General features: G+C 49.1%; 1 protein-coding gene across 5 annotated transcripts in view; it reads left to right on the top strand.

The window, feature by feature from the left end:
• The window catches only part of Rbpms (RNA binding protein, mRNA processing factor), a 149,536-nt gene that overhangs the window by 113,498 nt on the left and 13,803 nt on the right, over nucleotides 1–22,235 (top strand). For 2 of the 5 annotated variants that reach the window (XR_001229291.2, XM_005362513.2), the window contains exon 6: nucleotides 14,968–15,101. The exons of 2 other annotated variants lie outside the window; for them this stretch is intronic. Coding sequence is in view for 2 of the 3 variants with exons in the window: in XM_005362513.2 (XP_005362570.1) it covers nucleotides 14,968–15,101 (134 nt within the window). In the remaining variant the exon portion in view is untranslated. Of the gene's footprint in view, nucleotides 1–14,967; nucleotides 15,102–17,590; nucleotides 17,795–22,235 lie in introns of those variants that run through there. One more of the 5 variants, XM_005362512.2, reaches the window with a different exon arrangement.

The raw sequence follows: 22,235 nt of genomic DNA, 5'->3' as shown, positions 1-22,235 counted from the left end.
TTTCTGCTGGACGCGGGCATGGGCTTGGTTCTTGCTCTCTCTCTCTCTCTCTCTCTCTCTCTCTCTCTCTCTCTCTCTCTCTCTCTCCTCCCCCCCAGATATATCAAATGTAAAGAAAATAGTGTCACCAACAACAGAAATTCACCACTCGTACGTAATAGACTTTTGGCCATTAATTCCTTAAAATCACTTGGGGATGGGGTCTCTTTGCGATTGTTATTACTCTGCCGGGCCAATATGGTATTCTCTCTTAAGTACAGAGCAGTGTTTCTTCCCATCTTTCATTTTCACACTGATTTTTAAAAATAAAGTGTCAGCCTTCTTAAGAAAAAGGTCCTCCTTCAGGGTTTGTCCTTTTCTTCGTCTTCACGGTCTTGTCTTTGTTCTCACGAGCAGTGAGATCAGAGGTTTGGGGAGTGCAGGGTGCCCTTTGTCCTTTGAACAGGACCACATCCTGGGTTCACATGGCACTCCCCCTGACTGCTGTGATGTCCATGGCTGGAGTTAGGAGAGACTGGATTCTGGTGCCTGGGGTAGAACACCTTACCTTAAGGTCCTTACCGAGTTTATTCATTGATATTTTTGAGGCAGCATCTTGGTATATGTCCACAACTAGCCTGGAGTTCCCTATGCAGGACAGACGGGCGCTGAACTTGCTTCTTTCTCATCCTCTTGCCTCTCCCTCATGGTGCCGGAATTAAAGGTCTGTGTCATTTTACCAACTTATCTGAAAAGCTTGATCTTTTCCCCATATCCCTCATCGTGGGCTGAAACGTGACTGTCCTTAGTTTGTGGGATTACAGGTAGCCCACCCCCAATCTACAGTAATCATTCCCCTTATGGTGAGTTTTCATTGTGAAATTGATACAGGTTTATCTCCACTGGTCTTCACCCTTGTGGGAAGAATTGGCTTATTTAGTACTGGTCTTTTGGTGTTTGAGGCAGGGTCTTGCTGTGTATTCCTGGCTGTCCTGGAACTCACTTTGTTGCCCAGGCTGGCCTCAGAGTCACAGAGAGAGATAGATGCACCTGTCTCTGCCTCCTGAGTGCTGAGATTAAAGGCGTGGGCAACCATGCTGTTCGTGTTCTCTCTCTCTGTTGAATTAGGAGCGGCGGGGCTGCATCCCAGGCACCCAGCCGCCCACACGGCTAGCTTAAGCTTATGCCTCGAAATAATTACACGGAAACTGTATTCTTTTAAACACCGCTTCGCCCATTATATCTAGCCTTTTCTCGGCTAACTCTCGCACCTGGACTAGCCCATTTCTAATAATCTATTTTAGCCCACGAGCTGGCTTACCAGGAAAGATCTTAACCTGTGTCCGTCTGGAGTGGGACAATCATGGCGACTCCCTGACTCAGCTTCTTTTTCTCAGCATCCTGTTCTGTTTTCTCCGCCTACCTAAGGGTTGGCCTATGAAATGGGTCTAGGCAGTTTCTTTATTAATAAGAAATCACTCCCACATCCCCCCCCTCCCTCTCTCTCTCCACCTACCTACCTACCTACCTACCTACCTACCTACCTACCTACCTACCTACCTACCTTTCAGTGTCATGGACTCTGGTTCCAGCATGCTGTCCTATAAAGCAGCCATTCTTCCTAATGCCCAGGGCCAGGTCAAGAGTTGCATCTTCTCGTGGAAAGGAAATGCAGCATTACCTCAAGTGAGGCCAAGTAGGAATGCGTCGTGCCCAGGAGCGCGAGGGTCTGTGTGGATCCAGACTGATGTTCCCAGGTGCCAAGAGCTGGCCCTGCTGACGGAGAGTTCATTGTTGCCTGTGGACCTGACTAACACGGCTCCTCTACCTACAGAAAAGGATCCCTAGGAAAGCTTTAGAAAGGAAGATTTAATTGAGATTTTTAAATTCAGAACGGCCACTGAGCACTGGGAGTGCAGGTGCTTGTGTATGATTTGCTTTTTCCTTCTCACTTTTTGGGCTTCCTCAGCAATAGCATAATGGAAAATAATTGTACGTATCTAGTCATTTCTGGTGAAGTACCTCCTGCAGGGACCATTAGGAAGGAAAAAAAAAGACACAGGGCTGGGGATGCAGCCTGCAGCCCACTTAGTGGGGATCTTGCCTGGCATGTACATGCAAACCCTAGCACCACGTAAGCCCGGGCATGGCGATGCATATCTGTAACCCCAGAACTCTGGAGGTGGGGATAGGAGGGCCGGAGGCCCAAGGTCATCCTCAGCTACATTTTGAGTTCAGCCTGGGGTGTAGCGCGCTGCCTGGTGTCACACCTGATGGAGGTGTATAATCAACTCCTGAGATGGCTAAGGCCTGACCTATGCTATGATCACGCAATGATTATCAGCTGCCTGCATATGCGTGAGCCTATGGGCAGTGCCCACCTGGCAGTTCGGGGTTGGCAGCCCGTGCCTGCTTAAGGGCTGGGAGAGGTTTGCCCAGAGAGAGGTCAAGGAGAGAGAGGAGAGGGGAAGAGAGAGAGAAGTGTAAAAGGTCCTGGAATAAACTGCAGTGAGAAGAGTTCCGGTGGTCGAGGGTGGCCGCGACACTGGGGTACATGAGATGCTTTCTCTAAAAAAGGGTGGTGGTGGTAATTGAACTTGTAAAAGGAATGTCTCTGAAGTCCAACATACAAGGCTGAAACAGTAGCTGTTGGGAGGTGGAAGCAGGGGCATCCATCGCAGGGTTCAACTACATAAGGAATCAGAGGCCAGCCCTGGGTACATGAGACCCTGCCTTTAAATGCAAAATAAGTGTAAACAGGGAGCGAATGATACTGATTAGATACTTCCAGGAATATTTTATCATGGTACTGCTAAATATTAAACTCCCTACCGCTGAATGATGTCAGTTAAGATGTATTGTTTATTACCTGTTCCTTCTTATGTTTAGTTAGGTACTTGTCCTTTCTTTTAATGTTTCTTAAGGTTAAAGAATTGTATATTTATCAACCAATATTCTTTTTTTTTTTTAGTCGAGTTTAATGCTTTTAAATGATTTATTATTTGTATCAGTGTTTTGCCTGCATGTATATTTGGTGTGAGGGTGTTAGACCCTGGAGTTACAGACAGTTGTGAGCTGCCATGTGGGTGCTGGGTATTTGAACCTGGGTCCTCTGGAAGAGCAGTGAATACTCAAAACTGCTGAGCCATCTCTCCAGCCCCAATCAACCAGTATTCTATAAAGTATTTCTTTTACTATAGCCAGCAGCAGTGCATATGAAACCATTATTTTATAAGATGAAGAGCTCTTAGGTCTCCCACCCACCAATCACATGGTATTGCCTACCATACCTGAAGCTCAGATACACAATATAGTCCTGTTTCTGTCTCACGCATGACACCAGCTTCTGTCTCCTCCAGTCAGGCACATTTTGCCAGGACTTTCGCTGACTGTATGAGTAGCTGTAGAATCTTAGTGTCGACCTTTGCTAATAAAATTGGTTTCCTTGTCCACCTTCTCCCGCACCTTTTAAAGACGATTAGCAATTCTGTCCATACAGAGCGCCAACACTGGACGCGTAGGCATGCCCTCCTGCACCTTTTAAAGACGATTAGCAATTCTGTCCATACAGAGCGCCAACACTGGACACGTAGGCATGCCCTCCAAGTGCAGCCTACTTTTCTTTCCCTAGCACTGTGTTATTTCAGCAGAGATTTCCTTTGGATAAATTTAGTATAGATGTGTTTGATAAACTGTCATTAAAAGTTATTTAAAAGATTATTTTATTATACAATAAACATTTCTCAACTTGCTCAAGCTCTTTCCCTAAAATAGCAATATAACTGGACTTCTGGCAAATGCTAACTGAATAAAGAACCTAGTAATTGTGAGATGTTAAATTTAGCAATTAGCAGCCTTCAGCGTCAAATGCCAGGAAAGATCTTTAAGGAAAAAGAAAAAAAAACCATCCTGGTGATTCTTTGAAAGGAATTTGAAAGTATATATAATCATTTTTCTACTTGGCCCTTCTTTTCTTCTCCCCCAAAGAACCTGGAGCAGCCCCGTGGAAAGTTTAGAAATGGCCTTTTCTCTCCTCATCTCCCTGGTCAGCTATCTTCAGGGCCACTGGTCCACCAGACATCCCAGGAATCTCCAGCCTCAACTCGGAGGTCCTCAGAACCGTTAGAACCGAGACTTCTCGCGTCCCACTGGCTCCCAGGTCTTCTGTGGAGCCCGTGGCTGATCCAGTTCTGAGGGTTTAGATTAGGTAGCAGGCACTCTCTGAGGGGACAATAATCCTGTTGACAAAAGCGCATGAATTCGTTCTCGACTGGATCCCCAGAAAGAGCAAAATGTTCCAGAAGATTGATTTCTTGTACCAAGACAGGTTTGGCGATCAGCAGACTAAAGGGGAGGCTGGGTGTCTCAGGAGGTGGCAGTAGGAACACAGCCCCACCCACAAGACTGCATGAAGGCACTAGGTATAGGATGCATTACCCCCAGCACTTGGGAGGCAGAAGACAAGTGGATCTCTGTGAGTTCGAGGACAGCTAGGGATACACAGAGAAACTCTGCCTTGAAAACCCAAACAAATATTATTAATAAATAAATAAATAAATAAATAAATAAATAAATAAAAGAAGTGGGTCTGTCTGAGATCCAACCTGTGAATTCAACTTTAATGGCTTGGGAGCCCTGGAAATCTTGAAGTGGGCTCATGCACCCGTGCTGCCTTGGGGAAACCATTCTGGATTTGTGATTCAGCTGAGTTACCTTCCAGGCAAAGGGAAGAGTGGGATCAGCGATAAGGCTGGCTTTGTTCAGGAAGTCATAACTAGTTCTACGCTGGCACAGGGGAGTTGGTGGGTGTGTTGGATTTGGGAAGGCAGAAGGGAGGAATGACAGAGGGAAGACCTGTAAGATTATAGAGGCCATCAATGTCGTCCCAGTTCAGAAGGAGTTGGCAGCTGGGGGAGATCTGTGAGGAGGGGAGTGAGCAGTGGGCTGTACAGAAATGTGGGGACCAATGAGCTGGCCCAGCAAATAGAAACCCCACTAAGCTCTGTCACCAGGTCCCACCAGATGGAAGGGAAAACCCACATCCTCCAAGTTGTACTCTGACTTCCCCACACATGCTGTGTCGCCAGTGGCATGCGTGTACCGTGCACAGGCACACACATGTAAATTAAAGTAACAAAATAATTTATAAAGGAAATATGCCCTTTTTTTTCTTTTCTTTTTCTTTCTTTGATTTGTTTAGTTTTGTTTTGAGACAGGGTTTCTCTGTGTAGCAACCCTGGCTGTCTTGGAACTCCTCTGTAGACTAGGCTACTCTTGAACTCAGATCCTCTTGCCTTTGTGTACCGAGTTCTGGGATTAAAGGTTGTTTTATTTTTTATTATTATTATTATTTTTTTTTTTTACATAATTTGGGGAAAGGGCCATTGTAGTGGTGCCGGCCAGCCTCGTTTGTGTTCCAGCTCCCAGTCCATCAGGCCCACCAGCCAACCTGCAGCTGCTCCTCACAGGGACAGCTACCCCAGTGCTGTGGACGAGATGCTGGGCCTCGCACTGTGAGGAAAGGAATTTAGCACAGGCAAAATGATGGACAGATGGGGAGGAGGGTTGCCAGTGAGAAAGGGATGAAGGAAACCCCCCCACCCCCCACCCCCCAGTTTTTTGAGACAGGATTTCTCTGTAGACTATTGCCCGCATTTCACTGAGGTGAAGAATCAAGTCGGGATGGTGGTGCACACTGCCTGTGATCCCAGCACTTTGGGGGATCAGGAATTCAAGGTCACCCTCAGCTATATTGCGAGCTTGAGGCTGGCTCTGGCTGCACAGGGCCTTTTGCTTCCTCCCTCCCTCCCTTCCTCTCTTTTTTTTAATAATGAGGTATCAAGCTCACAGATTCGTCTTCCAAGCCAGGCGTTTAGGATGGAAGGCGCAAGGATCATGGTGAGCTTGAGGTTAGCCTAAGTGATAGCCCGCATTCATAGCCAGCCTGTGAACATAGTGAAATCCTGTCTAATAAATAAAATAAAGTCTCTGGCCTCAGACCCTGTAGGTTGTGTGTTTGGTTGGTTTTGTTTTGTTTAGCAATTCAGAAGTTAGCGTATGCAGCTCATTGGGTTTCTATATTTTTGTTGATCTTTAAAAGAGGAGTGGGAAAAAATGTATAGCTCAATGAAAACAAAAATGTTAATTTTTTTTTAAAAAAAAAAACTATGGTGAATACAACTTTGTTTTAAATATGATAATTCAGCAGGCAGACAAGAGCCCCACAGAGCAAGCCTCATAAAGCTGTCCCCTGACCTCCACTACGTTCCTGATCTCGGACACACATTTCACAATTTTAATGTAATCATTCAATAACATTAATTATTTACACAGTGTTTTACAATGACCTATTTTCAAATTTTTATGTCAACTCAGATTCCACCTATTATTGACCCCATTACCTTCCTCTTGCTGGACCTGTCTAGTCAGAGTCAAGCTCCTTTGTATAAATGGAATTATTTAATGTTTCCCGTCTGTGTCTGGCTCCTTTGGGTGTTAGTACATTTGTAGGTGTGCTGGTTGAAAATATGCTCTAGACAGCCCAGGGTTGGCCTTGGAGTTGGAAGCTGGTTAGTTGAGCATTTCTAGAAGGTTGTAAGAGTTGTAACGGACTTGAGGAAGGCTCCTTAATTCACGGCCAGTTAAAGCCATGGTAAATGGCTAAACATAAGATATCTGATGTGTTTATAGGTATGACGGATTTGCATAGAACAGTACATAAAGTAGACCACGAGACTATATATAGCACAAGCCCAGGAATGCACAAACACAGCATTCTGCCTGTGGGACTAGTGTCCTTCAGTAGGTGACAGGGATTTCAACCCCTGGGCCTGCTGCTTCTGGGATTACAAGCCTGACTTCGCGGCTTCTTCCCTGTTTTTATGTTTTAAAATGAAATTAAATGTATTTCTGTTTTATTTTTACTGGCAAACCCAAGGTCTTGTTGTTACTAGACAAGTGTGCTTCTGACTTACATTCTGGCACCCTCCCCTTCCTTCTTTGGTGAGACTTGGCCAGAGAGGAGGTGCTAAGCTTTACCTAAGGGTAGCGTGAACCATTGCTACCCTGAGATGGCTGAGACACCCCAGGAGTCCTCACAGGGTCCCTGTGTGCCTCTCCTGCCCTGAAAGCCACCGTGACAAACACACACATTTCCCCGACAAAGAGAGAGCCCCTTAGAGTATGAAGTTCATCTGCAGCATTGCTCATCCGGAGACAGAAGCTCGGAACCTTGGTCTAAAGTCCTCCGGTTTCCTTTTGACATTTAATTGCCTTTAACCAGGTTAGGGTGCCCTGTTTCACAAACGAACCCCGCTTGTCATTGACTGCCCGGTTGTGAGTCCAGCGCTCAGGAATAAGGGAGGGGTTGCTGAGGTCACATTTGCAGAGTCGTAAGGGCTTGTATCTCACCAGAAAGTCGACGGTGTGACTGTCTGCACCACTGAAACCCAGGCCTTTGTTATGACTCTTACACTTGTGAAGTTTTTGTAGAAAAGAAAGCAGGTAAGCATAACCAGGACTGTGGGTGCATGGGTTCCTCGGGCAGCCTTGGGAATGCAGCACGGGCCCTGCATGGATGGATGCTCAGGGGAAGTGGAGTCAGGTGCCCCAAAGGCACTTGAGTGGCTGTTCAGTGAACTAGACTGAAGATGTCTGGGCACAGCTGGAGGGCATGGAGCTTTTAAGGATGCTTTCTACTCTTAAAGAGCCCTGTGCATTTTAAACGAAAGATGGTAAACAGTGGTGTGACATAAAATGTAAGCACGGCTCTAAGGAAGTTGATAGCAACACGACTCCACAAAAGAAGTTTGGGTTGGCATGGGGCCGTTATCTTATGGTCCAGCTGTTTTCTTGCATTATAAATAAACTTTGGGGCTGGAGAGATGTGCACAGATGATGCTCACAGATGTTCATTGATCCTCCAGATGCCCCATGTTTGCTTCTAGGCACCCACGTCAGGTGGCTCATAACTGCTCGTAACTACAGCTTCAGGGAATTCAGACAGCCACACAGACGCTGTCCTCTTGATTTGGCCTCAGTTTGCTCTGGGTTGTATGTCTCCGTGTCCTGCATCCAGGAGGGTGGGAAGGAGGCGGAACCCTGGGAAGTGTGGGGTAACGCAGTCCCTTGAACAGACTAGACTGGCTTGTTTGGCTCTTGTTATTTGAGGCAGGGTCTTCTGCCGCCTGGGTCCCTCATCCTGCTGCTACCTTCCAAGTGCTGAGATTATAGCTGTGACCCCCATTCTGCTTCTCACTGCGGCGCGTGTGCGCATGCACACATACAAGCATATTCGGTGCGGATGAGTTTGAGTGTATATGTGGAATTGGGTCCCACCTTCCACCTTGTTTTTGAGGCAAGGTCTCTCATTTCTGCTGGTACCCCAGGTCTCCAGGCTAGCTGGTCCTCAAGCTTCTTGTGCGATCTTCATGTCTCCTGGCATCATGCCTCTTGGGATTACCGAGCCCGCTACCGCATTTGAGTCTTGGGGTTCTAGGGATTCAAACTCAGGTCATCAGGTTTGCACAAGAAGCACTTTTATGGACCCTAACTGCAGTGTTGATTTAAACTTCTGTGAGTCTATAGGAAAACATTACAACTTTTCAGTTACTTATCTATAATAGTTTTGTTTAGTTTTACCATTTATAATGGCTATTTTAATATTGCCCCTTTTTTAGCCTTTGGACCTCTTACATTTCTAGGGGTGAGAAAGGCCCCTTGTCCTCCTGATTCAAGATATTGTTTTTCATTGTTTCTGTAAAGGTTGTGAATATTTCTTTATTGGCATGAGTCATGCTGGGAACGTTTTTGTGTGTCTGTTATTTGCTCAGAATTATTTACGCAGCAGCAGACATGTGCCAGTGTTCTGTTTCTGTGACCGCAATAAAACCCCACAAGCAAAAGCAACTTGGAAGGAAGAAGGGTCTTACGTGGTCCCACACACACATACACACACCCCAGTGTTCACAGTGAACATGGAGGCAGGACTGAGGCCGTCACTGTGGAGGAGTGCTGCCTACTGGCTTGCTCATCCTGCTTTCATAACCGACTCAGGGTCACCTGCCCGGTAGTGACTTTGCCCACAGTGAGCTGGGGCTGGGCCTCTTCACATCAATATTAATCCTCACAGATAGACCCACAGGCCAGTCTGATGGAGGCATTTTCTCACTGAAGTCCCTTCCTCCCAGATGATCCCTGCTTCTGTCAAGTTGAGCTGCACAGAGGTCCCCATATTTTTCCTGTGACATGGGACCGTGGCCTCTCCCTCAGCCTCCAGGCCTGAGTGCAGTTGTCTGGTGGGCTGGCAGGCCTGGGAATGGACTCGCTAGAGGCACTAGCTCTGTCAGCACAGCTGCAGGCCACAGGATGGAAGGGAAGGAAAATGTCCCCGTGCAGGAAGTGGTGACCTGACTCTGAAGAGACAGTTTTCTTCCTGCCTGAGCTCCAGTGTCCCCTCACCCCTCACAAAGGAAGCAGATTCTTTAAAACTGTGCTTGCATTGGGTGGCTTCCTCACCCGGACCAGCTGGAACTCACAGGAATGTGGCCATCAGAAGGACAGCCACTAAGAGCAGCAAGTAAAGACCAGGCAGCCTGGGGTGTGTGTTCAGCAAACTTCCCCTGTGAATCAGTTTCCCTTCGCTCGGGTTTAAGCTGCTGCAGTGTTAGGAAACACCTAGGGAGGTGGTGGAAGTCGCCAACAGCCAGATGGGGACCTACTCAGGAGGCAGGAGTGGATATCTTCAGTGACGTAGACGGGGAGGCAGGGGGGTACAGTAGCGAAGAGTTCTCGATGCTCTGGCTTCAGACATGCCGGAGTGACACTGCATGAGACCTCCATTTCTCCAGAATGAAAGGAGTTGATGCTAATGTCTCCGAGTAACACTGGACATAGCATGGACCAGTCACCTGCTACTGGCATTATGTCGTCTCTGTTTTATTGTGACTAGGAGTTAGCAACTGGGACTGAGAAGCAGACCTCCTGAGCTCAGATCCCAACTCTCATAAATAGCTGTGGGCCTATAGGCCCAGCACCACGCAAGGTGGAGACAGGAGGCTGACAACTATCCTAGCTCCAGGTTCAGTGAGCAGAACGCTACACATCCTCCTCTGCTTCTTGCTGCGCGCTCGCTCTCTCTCTCTCTCTCTCTCTCTCTCTCTCTCTCACGCATGCACGAGCATATATATATATGAGGTAGGAAAAGGGTTTGTTTGGTGAGTTTACTGTATTTACATTGGTATAGAAAGCAAAATAGTTTTGTGAGTTGTACCAAGTAACTGATGTGGAGGAAATGGCCATGGTCTACAAAAGCCAGAACTGGGCGCAGCCCTGGTTTCTCCTTGCATTCCCAATACTTAGTGCTGTTGGCTCTCTTTGCTGAACTGGTGATTTGTGTCTCCACCACCAAGGTAGATTCTCAGCCGGAGAGACAGATGGGCACGCGAGCCCCTCCTGCTTTCAGGGAGATTATAGGTCAGTTTCTGGTGTGCACTGGATAGAGTTACAACCAATAACTCAGAAGGATTGCATAAGAAATTGAGGTGATTTTTACAATTAAAAAGTTACTGATTTTGTTTGTAAGATTTCCAGAAAATACCTGCAGAAGAAATAAGGCCATATTGAGATCATATGTCCCCAGGCTTCAAGCATGGCTCTTTGCTGTTTTACAGTCTTACTTGAAAATATCTCTGTAAACCAGGCAGTGGTGATACATACCTCTAATCCCAGCACTCAGAAGGCAGAGGCAGGCAGGGTTACACAGAGAGACCCTGTATTGAAAAAACAAAACAACAACGAAGGGGAAAAAAGAAATATCAGCCTTTATGCATACGTTACTAGTTGTGCTGGAATTCCTGATTCCCAGAGTAGAGCTTCCCTTCCCAATACCTGCTTTGCCTCACTAGTAGGGAGAGAATGTGGCAAACCAGACCTTGAAAAGAGGGGTCGTCAGCAGGACTTTGGAAGCACCTAAGCTACTTGCCAAGGTGCGTGTGAGGTATGGTGAAGGGTGATTGCTAATAGAAGCGTTGGTTTTTCTTGTGTCTTTGTTACACACTGCCCCCATCCCCCTGTTTCTCTCAGCTGGGCTGTGGTGGCACACACTTAGGAGGCAGAGACAGGTGGATATCTGTGAGTTCGAGGCCATTCTGGTCTACAGAGTGAGTTGTAGGGCAGCTAAGGCTAAAGAGAGAAACCCTGTCTCCAGCAAACAACAAGAGAAAGTTTCTCAGGGCTTGGGTCTTCCATGGCATGATTTTCCTGAGTAAAATTTCATCTAAAAACCAGCTCTCTGGTTTCTAATTCTCTGTCCTTTAGTTTATTGCGGTAAATAATTGAGCGCTCTAAAAGCTGGAACTGAAGGCCCCTCCCCCACGCGCCGCACTTAGGGTCTCCGCCTTTGCAGGAGCTGGGATAGGGGTAGGCAGTGTTTGGATGGAACTCCGTGTGACAATTCGGACAAAGGGGTGGGGATTCTTAGGGCTTGGCGTTCTTCTGTATGTTTCTTTCCTGTGGTTTATTTCCACTCTGGAGGCAGGATGCTTCATTTACTAACTGCAAGTGCGTGGCTGTCTGCTAGTCCTGGGCTGGGCTTGGGCACGCTGGAGTAAGAACTCACCTCCCAGGAGGCCGTCTGATTGGCTTGGGAGGGTAGGAGTGCAGTGGAAAGCAAGGGAGGCTACGGGTCCCAGCCTGGGAGAAGAAGCATCCACTGTAGAGCTAACAATAAGCCAGCTGACCTGAGAGAGCAGTCCTGGAGGCCTGGGAGGGAGGGAGGCTGGCAGGCAGGTAGGCAGAGCTTAGACCACCGGGAAAACAGGAAATCCTGGGAGTCAAGGTGGCTTCATGGGGGGCTTTAAAAGGGGGGTGTCATGAGGCCAAGTTGTGTACTTCAGTTACACTGGCTTGTGAAGCAGCAAGCTAGACAGTCTCAAGAGACCACCTCTAATGCAGGGTGGGTGGCTGAAGTCGGAGTGCAGGGTAACGTTGAACCCAGGCCCAGAGAGAAAGCCAGGCGACAATCACAGGTGCCTGTCTCAGGCAAGCAGTCAGCTGAGCATTGTATTGTGCAGCATTTCCAAATAGAACCTTCCAGGCGGCGAAATTAATACCAATCAAAGGTTCCTTTAAAGGTTCTCCGGGGACCCGAAGCTTGGTCTTCTCTTTCTTTTCTCCATCTTGTTAGCTTGAATGGAGAAGTGATGGTTAGGGAATGGGTCACTGCTCTCTGGACTCTCCCTGCCCCTTCAACAGGCTTTGCTCTGCAGTCCTGTCATATTAGCCAGCAGAAAGACATCATCCCGGGATGTTTTAAGAGACTTTTGGCCTGGAAAGATGGCTTCTAGGTGGAGGTTGTATCCCCGGCACCAGCTGTCTCCGGTCGTTCAGGGAACCATAAATCCCTTCTTGGAAGTGGGTAGACGGATTGCATGTGCTCAGCCCAGCACCGCGTAGTCTAACGTCCCGCTCTGCTGGGCGGGCTGCGCTTGTGCAGATGCCTGCAGGTGAATTGTGGATGTGTGAGAGATCACATGCCAGGATGAAAGTGTAGGCAGACCTGGAAATCTCAACTTCATCAGGCAGATGGAGATTGAAGCCTGAGTCCATCTTCATTGTTCCCTCCCTCCCCCGCCCCCCCCCCTCCGTTTAATGCTCTGTCTCGTGGGCATAATAAACCAGCTGACTTGAGAAGTCTACCCCGTCAAGACAGTTCCCCAGTCCAGCATCCCAGTGCTTTATGGCTGTACAGAAAAATAAACGACCAGAGAATCATTTCACCTCTTAAAAGTCATTTATACTTAGGGATTAGATGGCTCAGCAGTTAGAGAGATGGCTCAGCGGTTAATAACACTAGGCTGCTATTCTGGGGGACCTGGGTTCAATTCCCAGCACCCACATGGCAGCTCACATTTGTCTGTAACTCCAGTCCCAGGGCATCTGATAACTTCACACCAGTGCACATAAAATAAATTTAAATGAATTATTTAACATCATTATTTACACTTAAAGAATAGGGTGAGGTGGGATTTCTTCCTCTCTTTAAAGTGTTTGCAGAGCCACTGAAAACCTCACCTTTGTCTAAGAAGGGAGCCCGGGCCCTGGTGGGTGTGGCCTGCGTTCTTTCTGCCTCCTGAGGCTGACACTCCTGCTTCTCTGCAGGTGGATGGGGCTCCTTCCCCCCAGTCATCCTGTTACAGTGTGACTGGGGACCACAGACTAGCTGCAGCCAAGCGTGGCCCTCTCCTGGCTTCTACCAGTTGGTACCGGTTGGCACAGCAGGCCGAATAAGTATGAGCTAGGTGTGAGCACTAGGGCTAGGGCGTGAGACTCTCTTGACTTTTATAAAAGACATGGTGTCTTAAAATAGCCTGGTAGCTAAAATAACAACAACAACAATAATAGCTTGCCATTTTTGAGAGCGGTTTTTTAAAATTTAAGGTCCCCGTTTTTGGCAGCAGCGAGTTTCCACTAGCCAGGCTCCCACAAGAACGATTCTAATGGAAAGCAGGTGGTCCCTTCATGACCGGAAATGCAGGATCTGCAGGACTTTCAGCCCTCTGAGGGATTCCCCGAGCCTTGGGCCACAACCCAGGCCTTGAAGTAGATGCGTGGACTTGGCGATTTTTGTTTATTGTTTCCCTGGCTGATAGCACTAATCAGCTATACACGCAGCGGTTAGTGCTGGTCTCAGCCACCTTGATGCTCAGTCTGTCTCTCACCTGGGTTTTAACTGTCCTTTTTCTGTGAGATGGTGTGGGGAGAAGGGGGGAGGTCAGCCATGGTGCATTTAGCTGGTGTTGGGAACAGCAGGAACTACCTCTGTGTGTTAGCCAACCACCCTGCCGTGTAGGGAAAGCTCTGCCCGTGCAGAACCTGCCTCCTCCCCGTGCCTGTTTCATGCTCACTTAATGGTTGCTCTGCGGAGCGGAGCCGCACCCACGACACCCAGCACCGTGGTTTGCTCTCCTCCGTGCCCTTCCCTTATTGGTGGTCCTGGCTAGATCCAGTGCTTCTAGGGCTGGGAAGGATGGAGGGTGACAGGCTCCTGGGAAGGTGACTCTTGACCTCAGGTCACACACCCCCTAGATTTCTGGGTCATCCGGCGAGGCAGTTACTAATGGCTTTTTACAGTCACCCCTTCCTGCCTCCCTCAGCTGTCTGGGGAAGCGTCCTCCGTATACTTGGTTTCAGATGTTGACAGGTGAGAAAAGCAAATATTGAGATTGCTGCTTTCCAGAGCCCATCGAGCAGCCGTGTTGCCTGTACCGAGCTTGCTGGTGCGCCTGCCTCTACTTTTAACAGATTGCTTCCCGGTGCACTGGGCAGTCGGGCAAGTGACCTTCCGTCTGGCAACTGCGGCTTGACCCAAATAGATTCTGAGCTATACAGCGAGCTGTTAGACCAAGCAGTCAGAGCAAACAGCTGCTGTAGACCTTCCTCTCACATCTCTCGGGAGCCTAACTTTAACTGAGACGTTTGAGATTCTTCACTTGTCTGAGTTTGTAATGCCCTAGGTGTCCTGTGGTCCCAGTATTTGGCCCTGCACTCCTGACACAGTATGGAAGGTGCTTTATCATGGCCTGTTTGCCCGTAGCAATACTGACGGCCTGTCGGGGTCCTACCAGTAACCCTTGTTCTCTGAAAGGCGCCCGGAGGTTCTCATGGGATGTCTCCTGCTCGCTCTCTCTTCCTTCCATCCCTCAGGGGACCACACACTCTTTCAGCAGAAAATTCCCACTGTTGTTGGGCCCCGGCTACAGTTGGAAAAAAAAACCTCACTGGGCAGGGAGTACACACGAGCCTTATTTGTTCCAAACTTCCGGTTCCTTTGCTTAGAGTTTGGGGAACCAAAGCCAAGGGGTCTTTACCAGAATGAGAGTAACTGGACCCCTGCCGTCGATCTGGGCTCAGGGTTGCTGGTGGTTGTGTTTTCTGATGTGGAAGCCACGGTTTGGGACGCACTAACTCTTCCCTATTCTTTTCTTGCAGATGAGCTCACAGTGCCTGCACTTTACCCCAGTAGCCCTGAAGTGTGGGCCCCGTACCCTCTGTACCCAGCGGAGTTAGCGCCTGCTCTGCCTCCTCCTGCTGCTTTCACCTATCCCGCCTCACTGCATGCCCAGGTAATTTATACCCATCGGCCACCACTTTACTCACCCCACCACCAGCCCTCTCCGACCTGGTCCCCCAGAGCACACCACGTGACTAACACCTGCCCAGCTAACAGATCCACCTTCAGTAAGTGAATGATCCCCTCCGGGACTTAGGAGGACTGTCTGTCAGCCATGATCCTACCCCACTGCCTGATGTCTCCCCCAAAGGACACCTCTCTCTTCTTAATGATCTCACCCTCATCTCACACGCAAAGACCGGGGCAGGCTTCCCCCCTTGGCTCCCAGACAGCAAAAAGGGCATCACAGGAGCATAAGGGTGTGTGTGTGCGTGTGAGCCTCTGTGTGTGTGTGTTGTGAAAGGGAAGCATGTACTCGAGGCACGAGTTTTAATGTGTGTTTGGTATGCGTGTAGAAAGAGACTCCTGCTCTCTTGTCCACAGGGAGGTGAGGGACTGGAGGGAGGCTTCCAAGAGGAAGCCTGGTCCTCCGCACGGTGCAGGGAAGACTGCCATGTGAGGAAAGGTTCTTGTCAGGGGCATGTCTCTGTACTTTCCTTGCTCAGTTAAGAAAAAGAAAAAGCTTGAGCTTTATAAACAAGCGCCTGCTTCTCCGCAAATACAGAGAGAGGCATCCCAAGTGCGTTCTCTCCCCTGGAGGCCACGGGTCCCTGCAGTCTGCCTCGTGTGAGGGTAACAGTGAGAGCTGAGCTTCACCCTCGGAAAGTAAAATACAGATTCTGTTTGTCTTGCTACATATGCCATTCAACCTGGCCTCTTAAAAATTACCAGGCAGCCGGGCGGTGGTGGCGCCTTTAATCCCAGCACTTGGGAGGCAGAGGCAGGCGGATCTCTGTGAGTTCGAGACCAGCCTGGTCTACAAGAGCTAGTCCCAGGACAGGCTCCAAAACCACAGAGAAACCCTGTCTCAAAAAAAAAAAAAAAAAAAATTACCAGGCAATCAATCAGCTGGCAAGATGACTCATTGGGCAAAGGCCCAACAGCTTGAGTTCAAGCCCCAGGACCCACGTGGTGGAAGAGAACTGACTTCTGCTAGTTAGATGTCCTCTGCCCTCCACACGCGTATGCAGGCAGGCATGCACACTAAATAAATTCGATAAATCTTCTTAGATTGTCAGGCTCATCAGGTGGAGTGTGTGTTCATTTTGCCTGGTATTTGTTTCTAAGACTGGATGAAACCTTTAGGTACAGCGAGTGTACCCAAGCCACTGGGTCAGGACTCCTGCAGGCACCGGTGCTTTTTGCCTGCGCTGCTCTCCCGGGCATCTCGGCTCCAGATGCTCCAAGGGAAGCCCTCGTGTGGTGTCCTGTGCCCTGGGAACAGGAACCGCCCTCTGCGGGGAGAAAGCAGCTTGGAAAGTGAGAAGTGCAGAGGCTGTGATGGTCGCCTTGGTACAGGAAACAAATCCAAGTCAAGAACTAGACATGCCTTCTGCCTTTCCACCCTCTGCCTGGCGTTTCTGCATCAGTGTTTGTTAACCCTCATGCCTAGGTACAGGCAGGAGCAGCTAGGTTGTGGCTGTCTTTAGCGGAGTCATTAATGTTTTTGTGCTGTGGATAACTTTATTGACAACAAAGACCAACTGAAAACCCCTCTTGTGCGCCCCACACCTCATGTGCAGGTATGGCGCAGGAGCAGAGCAACAGACAGTCGGGGGCGTTAGTGGTTTGTGCCATGAAACCATGCAAGGTTGCACAGAGTCTTTTGAGAATGTGCGGCTTCAGGTAGAGAGCCATTCACTGCCACCCGGAGAGTCAAGACTTTGACAATGTCCAGAAAGACCTGGGAAGACTGGCTTGCTTTGGTCGCGATGTGGCATGAAGTCTGGAGTGATCTGTAGGATACAGAGGGTGAAGGTTCTAACAAGGGGCTCAAGGAGATTTAGGAAGCCTACGTCACTGTGAGAAAGGATGGAGAGATTAGATGGATCGTGGCCGCATGCCTCACCCACATCGCTCCTCCTAGCTCAGCCCTCAGCCCTAGACCTGGCAGAACTCCGGTCTGCTGGTGGTGAAATCCGTGTCTTGAGTCTCACTTCTTTGGACTCATTTAAATGAACAGACTCGTCCATGTTGGAGTGAACTGGTAGAAACTTTGCAGACAACTGGTCCAGCCCGTTGCACAGCTGAGGAAACGGGGAGTTGCCCAAGTCACAGTGGCTCCCGGGTTCTAGAGCAGGTCTGTCACCTGCTTCCCTTGCTGACTTACACAGCAAGGCGCTGGCTCACCACAGACTTTTTCCTCTTAATAGAATTTTGGTGAGGCCTCGCTCCAGTGACTACTTAGGGTTTTGGAGGCCAAGATGGCTTCTGAGAATCCTCACAGGAGGGGAGCAGAGTTAGGGTCCTCTTCCTAGGTGCCTGGGGTTTTGTTTTGGAAACTTGAGTGCTTTGGAGCGTCTTCTAATTTTGCTTTTTTTTTTTTTATTTTTTACAATGTTGTGCTTTGTTTTGAGACATGGATTTTTTTTTTTCTTCTAGTGTTTCTCTCCAGAGGCAAAGCCCAACACACCTGTCTTTTGTCCACTTCTCCAGCAAATTAGATTTGTCTCTGGGAATGTGTTTGTCACATATCAACCTACTGCAGACCAGCAGAGGGAGCTCCCATGTTGAATTTGTTAGCAGAACCCCTCCCCCCCCGCCCCTTATTTTGCAAAAGAAAAGACCTATTGATGATATTTGAGAGATTTCAATAAAAATTTTAATCAGAGCAAAAAAAAATGATCTCAAGTAGACTACAGAGTTTGTGTTTTCATGGATGGCGCTGCGGTTGTGGAGCCAAGTTAACCTCTGGCTGAGGTTTGTGAGAAACTGGCCCGTAGAAGCTAGGTTGCATGTTCCGTGGGAGCAGACCCCAAAAGAGCACCCCAGAAGACTGAGCTCAGCGCCAGGCCTTCACCGATGCCGCTTCTGTCTTCTTGAGCTCCGAAACCACCCCGAGCTTCATGCCAGAAGATCCTCGTGCCTGCAGGTCATCGGTCACCAGAAGTTCTTGCTTCAGCACCAACAAGGCTGCCGTATCTAGCTAGTGGACACAAGCTCCTGTAATCCCCAGCACTTGGGAGGCAGAGTCCTAGCCAGCCTGGGCTTTAGTGAGACATTCTCTCCACTCCCACCCTCTCCAAATTGGATAAAGTAACAGAACAGCACAGCCAGTGTCCAGTTTCCAACATTAGCGTTTTTACATGGCCATTGGTTTGCCCTGCAGGTCTCTGATGTTCGAAATGTCCATTCTGTGCACCATTGGCTAGAAGGGGTGTGTTTCGTCTTCCCTTTCTGGAAAGGCAAAGGCAGCACACAGACCCTCCCGCCACCACTGTTCACATCCTTGCCGTTGGGTCTGACTTCATCTTGCTGTGGCAGAAAATGAAACCTGCTGGTCCCACCACAGGGCAGAAGTGGAGCCCTGTGCCCACCAGAGGCAGCCAAAGTTCTCAGGGAAATGGCTGAGAATGCCCTGCGTGCTGCTACTTCAGGGGACTCTTATTCCTGTGCCACCGTGCTCTCCAACTCATAGCTGCTGCCAGTCGCTCGCTGCAGTGAAGCCTCACCCGCAGACAGGGACAGGCACTTTGAAAATTAGGACAGACTTCCTGGGGCGTGCCCCTGGAGATAGCCAGCCCTGTGACACGCTGGGAAAATTCAGAACTTGTCTATGGGAAAAGAGCCACAGGCAAACACAGTAGAGATCACAAAGGGACAGATGGCCCCAGAGGCAGTATGGGCACTGCAAGTTTGTGTCCATTGTCAGTGTAGCTGGGCGTTTACTCAGCGAGGCGCAGCTTTATTTTTCCAATTTTTATGTGCATATATGTGGGCACGCACGCACGTGGAGGTGTGAGGCCGATGAAGGAGCTCATTCTCAATCAGCCTACAACCTTAATTTCCGATGTCTCCGAGCTTCAGGAACATGGGGCTAAGAATTCTTAGTTACAAAGCTTTAATAATGTTTGGTACATCATAGTGACTTAGTAAATGTTGGCTGTTTGGATTTTGTGTGTGTGTGTTGCTTTTTAGTTTTTCTTCAGCCTTTTATTTTATTTTATTATTTTTTTGCGGAGATAGGACAGGGGATAGAGCATTCTAGGTGAGCATTTCACCACTGAGTTGTTTCAGCCCCCCTTCCCCCCACCAAATTTAGACTCTACTGGGGCCATTTCAAGGAATAGTTGAATTTGAACTTTCTGCAGGAAGGAAACCTAGGACTCAGCCCAAGCTGCCCGCAAGGCAGTGGTGGTTGAAACCTCCCTTCGGGCATGATGGGAGGACAGAGGCTGGGTGACAGACAGGAGAGACAGGCAGTAGATGTCGGCCGGTGACAGCCCCTCCCAGCGGTGTGGTCCTCAGCGCCACCTCTTAGACCACTTTCCTCCCGCAGCCAAGGCAGGACACGCCCACTGTAGAAGTCTTCTCCTAGAGGGGCATCAGGACGCTGGAAATCCAGAGAGCAGCATGGTGCGTGTTGATCCACACAGCTCCCCCCTTCTGTCAGTTAAGCTGCTGAAGAGGAAAGAGAAAGGAGCCTGGGTTCTGGGACCTTCCCACGCTCCTCACACCTTCTGGTTCTTGACTCCAAGGTCACGTCTGGCACATCGGACAGCTAGACTGTAGAGCTGTGACCGGAGCCCAGGGATCCTGTTCCTAGCTAAGACACCCTCTCTTCTTGTGACCCTTTCACTGTCTCAGGGTTTAAGCCCCCATCCACCACCACCACCACCCCCCAAAAAAAACACCCTAGAAATCCGCTTCTTTGGCACTGGTTCCGGGATAAGAGCTCAGGGAGTCTCCTTCAGTGGGCACAGCAGGGCTGTGTTCCTTTGATGCCTGTAATGTTAGGTGCCCTAAGCATGTCCTCACCACCCCCATGTGAAACTAAACCCTGGGGTATCTGCACCTGCAAGGTTGTCCTGTGCTCTGATGAAGCCCAGGCCTGAGTCTCCGAGAGCCGTGCCTCTAAATGCAATCACCTCTTCGGAGCAGTGTGGTGGGGAGGACCAGAGGTCCTACCACCCCATTAGGACTCAGCAACCCACACAGGAGAGATGGGGTCGAGCTTGGTTGTTGAGTACTCTCCTCCCATGCAGGAGGCCATGGGTTCGATCTCCAGCAACGCATAAACTGGACATGGTCGCTCTTGCCTGTGATCCCCCAGCATTTAGGACGGAGAGGCAGGAAGATCACTAGTTCAAGACACAACTCTCCCGAAAGGCAACAGTCCTTTTGTTGTTTGGTTTCTGAAATAGGGCCTCAGTCAGCCCAAGCTGTCCTCAGATTTATGATTCTTCTTAATTACTACGGTTTTTGTGTGTCAGTGAAGTGTGTGTGTTTGGATATATGTACGGTGGTGCACACTCAGAAGTGAGAGGCAACTTCGTGGAATCCATCCGTTCTCTCTTTCCACTTTGTGTGAACCCAGGGTTTTCAGTCTTGCAGGGCAACCACTCTTTGCTAAACCATTTCACCAGCCCCACAAAAAGGATTTTTTTTTTTTAATGACAGTTGATACTCACTCTGTTAAGGCTTAGGTTTTCTGCAAGTTTCTTTCATCCGAGTGCCCTTCCATTTCCTTCTGTATAAATAGAAGAATGAACACCTGTCTCGTGAGGTTATTTAGAGAGGAAGATTACAAAAATGCGTGGCATACAGGACTTACTAAGGAGCCTTGCCACACCTTCCCTTTGTCGCCTGGTGTTGCCAGCAGCGCCCAAGTGCTCCAGTGACCTGGAGAAACATGTAGAACACAGACCAGCAGGGTAGCGCCCCGAGAGAGAAACCTGTGCTGAACTTGGTTTTGGGGTACAGAGACAGAGCAGCAGGAGTGGGCAAGACCTCCCAGAGCTCGTAGTGTGGGTGGAGAGGTTCCATGTGGGGCCAGGCTGGCCGTCCACCGTGGGTTCTAGATGCTTCCCTAGACACAGGCTTCCGGGTACCATTCTGTGTGTGAATTTGAAGTTTTGGAAACCCAGAGCCAAAAGGAAACTTTGATTATCTAACACCAACTCCAGAAAAGGAGAAAGTGAACTTTTCCCTTTGAAGGAAACCAGTTGTGACGGGAGCAAGAGGAAAATTGACTCCAAATGGATCATGTTTTATTCAGTTTGTCCTGCCAGGGGGGGATAGCCAGAGACAGGATAGAAAGTGGGACACCCCAACTTTAAGCTTCATGCATTGTACATGAGCTGTGCCCGCTTCACCGAGCTCAGCTCCCAGGGGCCTCTAATGGCCCTCACCCTCGCTAGCAAACATAGTTAAAAATTAACAGGCTGACAAGATTAAATAGGGAGGGCGAGCAGCCACTGTGGACCGAATCTGACGCAGGGTATTACACGCTCAGGTGCCCACGACCAGAACAGCGGCTCGGTGAACTTGGAGACATCAGAGCACCTTTCAGTGCCTGTCTGGAAACAAGAGCAGAACTTATGCTCCGACAGGAAGAGCTGAGGCCCAGGACAGAGTTAGCCCCAAGGGCTTGTGCTTGGTCCCCGGCCTGGCTGCTCTTTGAGGATGTATGTGCTCACGATCCTTGGTTTTGAGGCCTCAATGTCTGACACTCTTGTTATCCTGCCTAGGAGCCTTTGAAGAACCAGTCTTGTCCAGCTGGGGCTTTTTGGTATTTCCAGATAGTGTTTGCAATGGAGTCGAGGCTGACCTCACCCTGGCAGCAATCCTCCTGTCTCAACATCTCAAGTGCTAGGATTTATATGTATAAGGTACCTCTTGGCTACAGCCCAGATGTTCTTCCTTGGTCCTTTTCCAGCTGCTGGGATGAGGAAGATGATAGACCTACCTGTAGGCAAGTCACACAATTCTCAGGTCCTAGGCCTAATAGAAGTGTCTAAAGCCACCTTCCTGACAGAGGTGGGATCCATACGGTGTGGCCCCAGGGCAGTGTGTTGCCCCCTTAACTACTACGTGATTTAGGGAAATTTCTGTTTTCCAGATTTCTCTGTCTGCGATAGGCTGAACACTTTCCTCTTTCTAGCACAGACTAAGTCAGGGTTAGTGTTAAATATTAGGTTAGATCAAACCCCTAGAATGGTATGCAAGCTTGGGCGGGGGAGAGAGAGATTTTGTGTGTGTGTGTGTGTGTGTGTGTGTGTGTGTGTGTGTGTGTGTGTGTGTGTGT

Source organism: Microtus ochrogaster, linkage group LG7_11, assembly GCF_000317375.1.
Source record: "Microtus ochrogaster isolate Prairie Vole_2 linkage group LG7_11, MicOch1.0, whole genome shotgun sequence".
NCBI lineage: Eukaryota > Metazoa > Chordata > Mammalia > Rodentia > Cricetidae > Microtus > Microtus ochrogaster.
The sequence above is the reverse complement of the archived record's forward strand: the minus strand, read 5'-3'. Positions and strand labels throughout refer to the sequence as shown.